This window comes from Malurus melanocephalus, unplaced genomic scaffold (genome assembly GCF_030028575.1).
Source record: "Malurus melanocephalus ecotype Western Australia unplaced genomic scaffold, MMel_1.1 scaffold_64, whole genome shotgun sequence".
Lineage (NCBI taxonomy): Eukaryota > Metazoa > Chordata > Aves > Passeriformes > Maluridae > Malurus > Malurus melanocephalus.
In genome coordinates, this window is record NW_026623296.1 from 1,428,075 (window position 1) to 1,438,647 (window position 10,573).

Here is a 10,573-nt window from a genome sequence, read left to right on the forward strand (position 1 = left end):
ACATTGGTCGGGTTTGGCATGTTTGTATTTTCACATTTGGGTCGTGGTTGGTGGCATGTTCTTGGTATATGTGCTGTGTGAGTGACCCTGAGAGCAGCCCCACAGCTCACATGGAATGATGTGAACAATGAAAGGAGCTCTCTTCCACTTGATCTTTTCCAGACAAGTTATGCCACAAGTGTAGATGTCTTTGGACAAGTAAGCAGCAAGATGTAAAAGTCAGGCTTGATGACCTTTAAAGGTCCCTTCAAACCCCAGACTATTCTATGACGTCCTGCTGATGTACAGTGTGCCCCCAAAAGAGGAGATTTTTTTCTCTAATAACCCAAGAGTTGCATTTGAGCTTACAAATGGCTTTTATTTAAAAAAGAGAAGATACAACTGTTTCGGTGTGTGACTTTTGGGTGTTTAATAGATTCTGATCTCGTGCCATCTTTACATCTCTTGTGTTTCAGTGCTGAATGCTGCAKTTTTGTAAATAAATTCTTCAGTAGCCCACAGGCAATATTCTGAAAAACAATTCATTCTCACAGGCTGTGGATTTGAAAGACTTGTAAATCAAACTCCCTTCTTGTTCAACCCCAGAGTGCCCTCAGTTATACTCCTCAGCACTGTGAGTTCTCTTGACACAAGATGTCCATGTGTTGTAACTTTGAGCAACCCTTGACAAAGGAGACCACGGTTGAGGGTATGAGGTTTTAAAATTCATGAAAGCAACAGGYTGGGAGTTTTTCCCCACTCTTAGGCTTTTTATTTACAGTTTGAACAAAATAGCCAGTTCTAACTTAATCTTCACCTGTGAAAATTGGTATTGCATGGCACATTAAGAGAAGTTCACGCAGGGGCAAAGTAGATTTAGTGCATTAAATCTGCTTTTGGCATGGCAACTTGAAGCTACTTGACTTTTATTTATTAATAAGTCTGGACAAGCAAACAACCTGTGTCATTCTGTACATGGGTAACTTGGTAACTCTACATCTCTATAAGCTGATAATGAGGAATATTCTATTTTACAGTCAGCATGTGCTGTCTCTCCCACAGTTTTAAGATTAGGTCTGATTACTTTTTACCAACATCTTTTTTAAGACTGGTTTCAGTTTTCTCCATTATTCATTTTGTATTGAAAGGTGCCATGATTTTTACCCAGTCCCATTTGTGTTCTTCACATTTGACAAAGAAGTAGTGGATGAGCAACCTGAGCAAAGCCAAGTGTGSAGAAGGATGCCTCTTCTCCCCTGTGGAAATTTCATTCTCAGGAGCTGGGGGAAAACTCAGGTTCCTCCTCTGGTACAGCAAAGTGAATGCTGTCTTGGGTTTGGGCTCCAGAAATATACCCAGAATCTCCAAATCCAGTGAAGGTTGATGTGATTTAAGCAGGAGTCTGACCTGTCATGGCCCTTCTGGGCAGAGGATGGGTTCTCTGCACCCCGTCCCTGCCATGGGAAATGCAGTGAGGTCATTCAAACCCCCATTTTTCCATCCATCCTGCAGTGCAGGGGACACCCGGGAGCTCCAGGCTGTGTCCCTCAGGTCCAGCAGGGGTTACTGCGGGTTGGAACGGTGGCTGGGTCAGTCACCCCCTGAAATGTCACCGACAGTCCTGCCCAGCTCCGAGTACGTGACTGCCAGCCCGAGCTGGCGCTGGCTGACGCTGTGCTTGGCASCCTCGGATGAAGATAAGGTTGGACAAATTGTTTTACCCCTCTAATGTGACTCTTTCAAGCCAGTAGTGAACAGTGTGAGAGTGTTTTGGTGAATCTTGTGTTGGCGCTGCTTGGGCTGTAGCAAGGGTGGGGGGTTGTGCTTGGGTGGAAGGCTTTGCAAAGGGAAGCTGGGAGGAGAGGTGGCTTCAGACCATCTGCCTGAACTGATTCTGGGCTTTCAGGCAGCTGAAATATCTGTAGTCCTGTGACTGTGCTCCCTCTTGAATTCACATCTCTATGCCAAGTCTTGCGAGAGTTTTTGGAAGCAGCTTTATGTCTATCTTTGACAATTCCTGTGAGGAGCAGTCATTGGTGTCCTTCTGTGAGCAATCTCAAACCCTCCAGTGCTGATGCAAGTGCTGCCCAGCTTCCTTCTCTGGGAGAAGGGTGGCAGAAGTCGACATAAAAATGTGGTGCTTGAATTAAGCTTTTCACCGTGGCAGTACCATAATTCAGACTTSTGTGTCAGATGCAGTTGTGTGGCTGCTGTTGTTGCCTGTGAAGTCATAAAACTTTTATGCTCTGAAGCACCTGGGGTAGGTGAAATCATTGCAAAAGATTTGTACCTGACATTTTATGGAGTCAGTTCCTTGTCTGTCCTAAAATGTTGTAGTGTTTTTTGGTATCTTCTGTATAAAATAAAAATTTATGGCATGTGTGTTGGAAGTAAACAGTTGAAATGCTGGTTTCCTAACAAAAAAGTAGCAGGACTTCAAAGGACTTGATCCTGACTGRAAGCCACACYGGTGGASTGGCAGCCAGCAGGGCACTAACTGRCAAATTACATCAGTTCCTGTCTCCTTGAGCACATTTGGCTAACCTCTCTTTAATTTCCTTAGATACCATTGTCATGTGCTTCTACAGCTAAAGCACAGTTTTAAAATACTAATCTACAAAAGCTTTGTTCTTGTTTGCTTCGTGTCTTTCCCTTGGATGAAAAGTCAAATTACGCAGAGGAATTTTTGGTGATGGCCTAAACAATCCCTGGTTGTGTAAATGATGTTAATTCTGTACAATGTGCCTTTTCTTTTTCTTAACGTTGTGCTCGAAGATGACTGTTGTTTCCACTTAGGCTGCAATCATGATGCCAGATCTTAAATAACATTCTGCTATCTGCTTTGGTTTTCAAGTTCAGAGAGGGGTTTGGGGTGAGTTAGGTAACTAGAGAGTTTTGTTGTGCTAACTGATGTAATTTCCTTGTGTTTGCTGTAGCCTAAGGTAAAATGATGGAATCAGCTCATCATGGTTGTTGTTCCCTGGTCAGCACAAGTTGCTCTTATCTTTTCTCACTCTTGGGCTTTCTGGTCAGTGTCTGCCATTTTTCCTGGGTAATGGACTAAAAGAAGGGGGAGCAAATGTAATCTGGAAAATTTGGCATTAAGGAGAAAATGACAGCTGGAAAAGTTACTGAAAAGGTTTATCGATTACTAAGTTCACAGTGGCCCTGTGGGGAATCACAACYGAATCAATTCAATTATAAATGAGCTGCCTGTTCCATTTTGGAGCACTGGGAAGGTCTCAGAAAGCAAGAGGACTGGACTTCTCATGTGAAGCTGCTTCAGGCTGCTGACGTCTATAGGGGGGAAAATGTCATGTTGTTGATTAATTTTTGAATGCAGCATGTGAGAAAATGTCTTTGAGAATGAGTTAAACCATTGTCTGRCTGGTTATTTGGATTGCTCCAAGTTGGGTGGTTGGAGGGTACTTCCCGGCACTGCAGTGAAACCCATGATCAATATTTAATGGAGTTAATTGAAGGGGTTTTATGGTCTTTAGGATTTTCAGTTAGTGACCAACCTGTAATGAAGATGAGTAACAATCTTGAACCTGTCCTGGAAAACTTTAGGAGAATAAATCTGTCTTACTGTAAGTGGCACTAATTGATTATCTTTCCCAGATGTCATTCTCCTCAGTTTTTTTTTCCCTAGCCACAAAGAACAGACACTTATTTATCAAACTCCCTACTTTATTCAGAGTCCTAGAAAATAACTTGTTCCTGCTGCTGTTGGTTTTTTATACTTGGAAATGATGGGTTAAAGCAGCCTTGAAGCCCAGGAGTAGCATGGTTAAAAACCGTGGTCGTGCAGTGGACACAACTGGAGCCTGGAGCCCTTGCAGAACACATCAGTGGATGTGGTTTCATATGGTTTTTCTTTGGGCAGCATTAATTGTTTAATGACACAGAATTTTAACCTTTCTTAAAAATCCCATGACATTTAGCTGTCTAGGCAACAAAAAGTTCTATTGAACAGAGAAAACTGACCAAAAAGTATTTTATTTGTAATTGTAAACTGTAAGTCCTAAGGCAATTTACTTGAAACAAATGGTCTTTTTAATTAAAAGAAAAAAGGAAAAAAAAAAAGAAAAAAGGGGGAGCCTTGGTTCACTGTCCTCTGAACATCTCTGGTATGTCCCTGTGCCTGAGCCCATTTCTGCTTAAATAAGAAATGGAATGCTTTAGCTTTACTATCACAGGAAGCMCCAGTGATGTTTTTGGTGAGTAGAATCTCCTTTTGTGTGTTTTTTGGAGCAGGAATATGCTTCTTCCCAGCTCATGGGGGCCACAGCAGTGGGGCAGCCTGGAGRTGCTGGCATTGTGATGGCCTTTAGTCACTCGTGTTGCACCAGCAGAGGATTTGGGGCATTTTGAGCTTTGCTTTGAAAACAGCAGTACTTGGAGATGGGACAAGGAAGATGATRTGATGTGAAGTAGTAACTGAGATGGGGAAAGAAATACTTGGTGTTCACCTTGGAGAAAKACTCTCAGCACAGGACCTGCTTGGTTTGTGCTTGCTTCCAGAATTTACCCATTGCAAAGAAATGAAACCCATGAAAAGATAAATTCAGGTGTGGATAAGTAACCCAGACCAATTAACTGAGCCTGGTTACCTTCATCCAGATGTACCCRTGGCTCAAAAATTGGCCCTACACCAATTAATCAACTTCCAACTATGGTTGAACTTGATAATCTGAAAGATCCTTTCCAACCTAAATRTTTCTAKAATTCTATGACCTTGAAGTTTTCSTAGAGGGTGATTGGCAGYAATACCACAGTTCATTAAATATTTTTATTCCGGTGTAAGTTCCCTGTTAGTTTTATTGTTAGCCATTTCGTTTCTGGATTACACCRTGCAAAACACATTTGCCAAGCCATTAGGCTCCCCTGGCCTGTGCCTGCCCAAGATTGAGCCCTCCTGGGTGCCTCTCCAGCAGGGATTTGGTCGGTGCACACCCACTGGGAGCACTCACAGCACCGTTCCAAGTTCTTGCCATCATTAGAAAGTCATTAGTAAATGAAGTCTGAGTGATTCCCAGCAAGGCTTGACAGAAGRAGCGAGTGTCAGCAGTATTGTTTCTGTTGTTTGTGTTGGCTGCGTGCAGAGGAACCACTTGAGCCTGTGTGCTCTGTGCTTAAGCTGTGTTTTGTGTTTAAATTCCTGAGCCCCCATCAGATCACCTTAACGGGAAACGTTTTTACTTTTGGAAATTGAAGGAAGTGTGTGGGTCTGCTGAGAGGTTCTGTCACTGATGTGTAATACAATGTGGATTTTGAAGAATGCAGTCTGAACTACACCTGAAATTCCCACTGATACAGTGTGTGTGCTTAAAGCCAGTAAAAACCATTGATGAAATGTTTGCCTGACTGATACCAGACCCAAGGACTGGGAAATCTGCTCTATTTATATGGGTTATTACTGTTGTTTCTGTGATGTGGAAGAAGAGAGGCAGCTTCTCAAGAGCTGTTTTGCCTCTGCTCAGGTACTTGAACTGGATGTGTGCAATGGAATTAGCGGTCAGATTTCAAGATAAGTGAAGGTTTTGGGGCTACACTTCTAAGCACTCTTGTCGCCAAATTCTTGAGTTACTCTACTGTGATAAATTTAACTTTTTTGCCATCTTGTCTTAGCTCATTTCTGAAGTTCTGCAGATAATAATTCTTACATTACTTCTTGTTTGTCCAAAATGCCCCAAAAACAATTTTCTACTCAGTTTAGTAATGGTGCAGAAAAWCTTTGGTTGAGATTCCTGGAGATAGAGGGTTGGAGATCTAGAGGATTCGATTTCAAGTTGGTTTATTTTTCCTTTCATGTCCTAATTCAGTCACATTTCTTAGGAAGTGTATCCAAACCAATAATTTGTCATGTTGCACTTTGTGTCTCATGAATTTGGAAGAACAACAAGAACTATTCTTCACCCAAAAGGCTAGAAGGGGCTGAGAACCAAAATTAGATCTTAAGTCAAAGCTTTTATTCACAGTTTCAAGTTCAGGGTAGTGGAATTTCATTGTAGGGTTTTTTTTTTGCAGCTCTTTGCTCGTGAGATATTTTGTCAAAAAGGAAGAGTGCTTTATGGTTTTTACAGGCTGACTCTGGGGCATCTTGGGATGTTTTGACTAAGAAGGCCCATTTGGGCTGCCTTTGATGTAGAGTCTGCAGCATGGGATGCTCTAGGCCAAAGACAGAGTCTCAACAAAAAGCATGGAGTTYGTTAAAATGGTCCCCACCAGATTTCCATGGTGGAGCTCCTAAGGCAGCTCAAGGGGGCAGCCAGTGACACAAAAGAAAACCAAACCAAGTTTCCTCTGTGTGGCCACTTGGGCCTCACACTCAGCCAGRGCAAGAACAGTTGGAACTGGTACATCCAAAAAGAATTGCATGTAAAAGCTGCTCCATCCTTTTGGGAATTGTTACATCACATCCTCCTCCATTTGGAGAATAATTTCATGTTCTTGTATTTGAATGTGTGTGTTTGGGGAGTTGTGCATTAAAAGAAGTCTTTAGTCCTTGAATATCTTTTTTGGAGCAACTTAATTGACAGAAAAGGCAGTTCTCTGTTCTTTGTTTCACTTGTGAAATGTGAACTCAAAACTTTTTTTCTCTTGCCTTCCCTAGCATGCTAAAGGCAGTGTAGCCCATTAAAAAATAATAATTGAGTAGCAAAATAAAACATTCTAACATAGAATAGCACAACAAAACCACGGAGTGAGTATGTTCTTGTGAAATAGGTTTGTGTTTGCACAAAAAATTCTGTCACTTAGGCAGGGTGTGTTTCAAAGTGTGACATGTAGTGGAGTCAATTTAGTGAATTGGTATTTATTGTAAATAATGTATTCTGTGATGATGCAGTATTGAGATGTGGGTCTTGGATGGTTTCTCTCCTGGGAGAGTGAAGAGAGACTTTGCTCCATCCTGGGGTTGGAGAGCAGCAGTGGCATCTGATGCCTGTGGAGGAAAAGCAATGTGCAGATTCTGTCAGGCAAGGAGAGCTTTTTTTTTGAAAACAGCATATTCAAAGATAAGTGTTACAAAAATACCTTGTTTACTGACAACATTATCTACTTGGAAGATGAAAATGTCGTGAAAAATAGACTTATCTGGGTAATGTAGCTCTTAGCACTGATGAGAGGGAAATTGATAATGCAGTTTGGGACTGACAAAGTAAGTGCTGTACTTATCACAAAACAGTGTTATCTTTTGATATGGTGCTACAAAGCAGATTAAACTCTCTAGAAATGCTATCTTGATGTGCTTCCCTGTGAGCTGAAACTTCAGAAGATAATGCCAGTTGGGCAGTTGTGTCTGTGTTTGATTACAGACTTCTGTCAAGGAGTTGGATAGAAAAATTAAGTTCTGGAAGGTGTAGGGACTSTGCCCAAGTGCAGGTAAGTGCACTTGGAACATGCATTAGCCCWTTGTCAGCCATTCCTGAGCTGGAAAACTTCTGGGAACTCTAAGTTGAGGCAGAATTAATAGCTTTGAAGCACCAGGGAAGCTGAGGATGGGGTAGAGCTTTTTCAAGTGCTTCAYGTTCCGCTGCAGGTCCTGGGTTGTGCTGGGAATCTGAGGACAGGACTGCAGAGCCCCGTGGGTTTATCCAGGGCACCCACAGCCAGGGAATATGTGTTAGGCTCTTGGGGCATTTATTCAGTTATTTCTTACACTGTACTTAAAAACTTTTAACCTTACTGCTAAAGAAAACTGCCATTGTGTGTCAGTACGACTGGAACGAAAGCTGAATAGAGACTTCGCCTTGAGCGAACTGTCAATCTGACTTTGATAGCCCATCCCTTAAAAGGTCCTTTTATGTTTATGAAAAAGCGTGACATCAAAGCCAGGGGAAAAAAAGAAGATACCAATACTTAGAGCTTAACTTAAACTTGCATAACTTCCAAGAAGAGACCCTGTGTGAACTGTTTGTTTCTCCACTCGCGTGGCTAATTAGYGTAGGTTACTAAAAGTCTGAGCAGTGGCCATCAGGTTTCTTCTGCCATTTTGGGGTTTGTTGTGCTCCCATGTGGATCCCTCAAACTGGAGTAGCGTAGACAGAGGATATTGCAGTCGCTTCTCTTGCAGCCTCTAGGTAGCATGCTGGAAATGCTTGAGTATAACCATTATCAGGTGAGTTTTTATTGGAGATTTAATTTTAAAACCTGTTGCTAAGAAGGTGTGCAGTGTACAGGAAACGCTCATTTTCTCTGGTGTCTTGGATGCTTTATTTAATTTCTTTTGCACCAATAAGTGGGGGCCATGCATGGTCATTTGTAGCAGCGAAAGTCACTTTAATGGAACTGTTTTAAACCAAAATAACTTATTAGGGTATTGCTGTATTTTGGGTTGATTTCTGCCTTCCGATAACAATGTTAATGATCAACAAAAGGTGACAAAGAATTTCCAGGATATAGTGGAAATTTTTAATGGGAAAAAACCTGCCTTTCTTCTCTTGCATATTTAGAGTGTGCAACAGTTGTTTGGTATGAGGTTTTTCATATTTTGTACATAAAAGATTCCTAAGTACTGAGAAGCTTATCTTAAATACAAAAATAGCTGTTGCTGACGACAGTGATTGATCTGAACTGAAACACTTCTTTTCTTGCATCTTATTTGCATGATGTGTTTATAAACAGGCTGTCTTACTTGTATATGATTTAGGCTGTATATCTCAGATGTAAATAATCCAAAAAAGGCAGAAAAAGGTGTCTTCCTTTCTTCTTTTATTTTAACCAAGGTATTAATTTAAAAAAACGCAAACATTCAAAACCTAAACCACCAATACCAAACTATTTTATCTCTTTTATTTGATGCTGGATTAAGGATAGCAATCCGTACTTCTTGGTTTTAATTGTTAGCTACTAACAAGTAAAACGAGTCCTGCAGTGCAACTCATTTCTCCATATTTTGGTGAAAACTAAATGTCACATAACTGAAGGTCTGAACTCAGAACTGACTGTTCTGGAGAGTCTGTATCAACTGCAAACCTGAGCGTTGGTCTRAAGTGAGAAATCTCATGCTGTAGAAAAAATAGTTGGAACTTCTTGGAGTACCGAGTCAGTTGTTGGCGGTAGTAAGTCAGTTGTTTAAAGTTGTTTAAAAAAAYGAATCATAAACTGATTTCTTGCCAMCAAATGCGARTAAGTGARGCACTGTGGGCTTCCTTGGAGCTGCACAGGTTTGTGATACTCATGTCCCAAATGTCTGTCTCAAATCCATAGCACCTWCAGTGATGATGCTGTAAAACAATAAAACCGTTTTGAAATTGTGTCGTGCAGGTGCAGACTCACCTTGAGAATCCAACCAAGTACCACATTCAGCAGGCCCAGCGGCAGCAGGTAAAGCAGTACCTCTCTACCACTCTAGCAAATAAACATGCCAACCAAGCCCTGAGCTTGCCATGTCCAAACCAGCCTGGGGATCATGTCATGCCGCCCGGCACGGGGAGCAGCGCGCCCAACAGCCCCATGGCCATGCTCACCCTCAACTCCAACTGCGAGAAAGAGGTAAGAACTCTCCTGTTCGTGTTCTTCAGTGAAATGGAGTTGTAATCAGCTTTAATTAAGTTGTTTTAAACCATATTTGCTCAGTGTTTGTCTTTTCTGTTCATTGTGAAAATGTAAGCGCTACCTCCGTATCTGCCTGATTAATAGATACTTTTGGCAAAGAACCCACGTCCCTCTAACTTCCTCTTTTTTGAACTATTTTGCCTAGTTCATACTTACTAAAAGTATAATATACTTATTATACTTACTAAAACTACTTTTCCCCCACTCTGTTGCTTGATGCACAGAGTGAATAACTGACCTTTGGGGAATACAAAGCATCTTTGTAAGCTGTAGCTTTCTGGAATAATGTTATTTATGGYTCATTTGTGTAGAAAGTGCAAAGAGCATAGCAAAAATAACTGAAAAAACACAAAGCTTTTTTGAGATGTTTTAGGTATTTTTATGGTAAAATTTGAGCAAATCTCCTGTTAGCTGCAAGGCCAGATTATCCCAGCTAATACGCCCTAAAATGTTACTGATTGCTGTTCCAGTTCAATAGCCTATGTCTAGAAGTCCTTTGCAATCTTGTCTTAATCTTYGCTGGCAAAAAGCGAGTTAGATGTTACATGTGTGCTCAGGCTCCAAAGCATAATGATTGGGAAGATATTAACAAGCATAAGAATCAAATCAGAATTTTTGTAACATGAAAAGCAGGAGGCAGCTGTAGAGTTCCTCTTGTCCCCTCATTTTCCTCTTCAAGCCTTTGTGCCAGTTTTTTTTAGTACAGGTGCATTCTGTGAGGAAAATGGTACACAGCTCAGAGAAACAGTTATTGCACAACATATTTCGCACATGCAAAGGAAATACTTGTGCTCCATAGTTTCAAAAGAGATGAAGATCAGATATTTCCATCCTGTTGTCCCAGCTGTACCCAAATATTTTTTTCTTGAGGATATTTACAGCTTCACTTTGCTGTGTCATCGGGAACATGTGTGCATGACACTTACTCATTTGTGCTCTTTTTGGGACTGAGACTGTGCCATGAACTCAGATCCATGCTTTGCTTTTTTTTCTTCTTTATTTTTTTCTTTATTTTTTTTTCTTTTTTTTTTCT

The 10,573-nt window shown here is 41.2% G+C and overlaps 1 protein-coding gene across 12 annotated transcripts in view; it reads left to right on the plus strand.

Moving 5' to 3' along the window:
* MITF (melanocyte inducing transcription factor) overlaps positions 1–10,573 on the plus strand; it is a 107,149-nt gene that overhangs the window by 80,403 nt on the left and 16,173 nt on the right. For 9 of the 12 annotated variants that reach the window (XM_057366379.1, XM_057366378.1, XM_057366380.1 and 6 more), the window contains one exon: positions 9,250–9,477. In XM_057366379.1, coding sequence (XP_057222362.1) covers positions 9,250–9,477 — 228 coding nt within the window. Of the gene's footprint in view, positions 1–7,877; positions 8,102–9,249; positions 9,478–10,573 lie in introns of those variants that run through there. The other 3 variants (XM_057366387.1, XM_057366388.1, XM_057366389.1) reach the window with 3 other exon arrangements.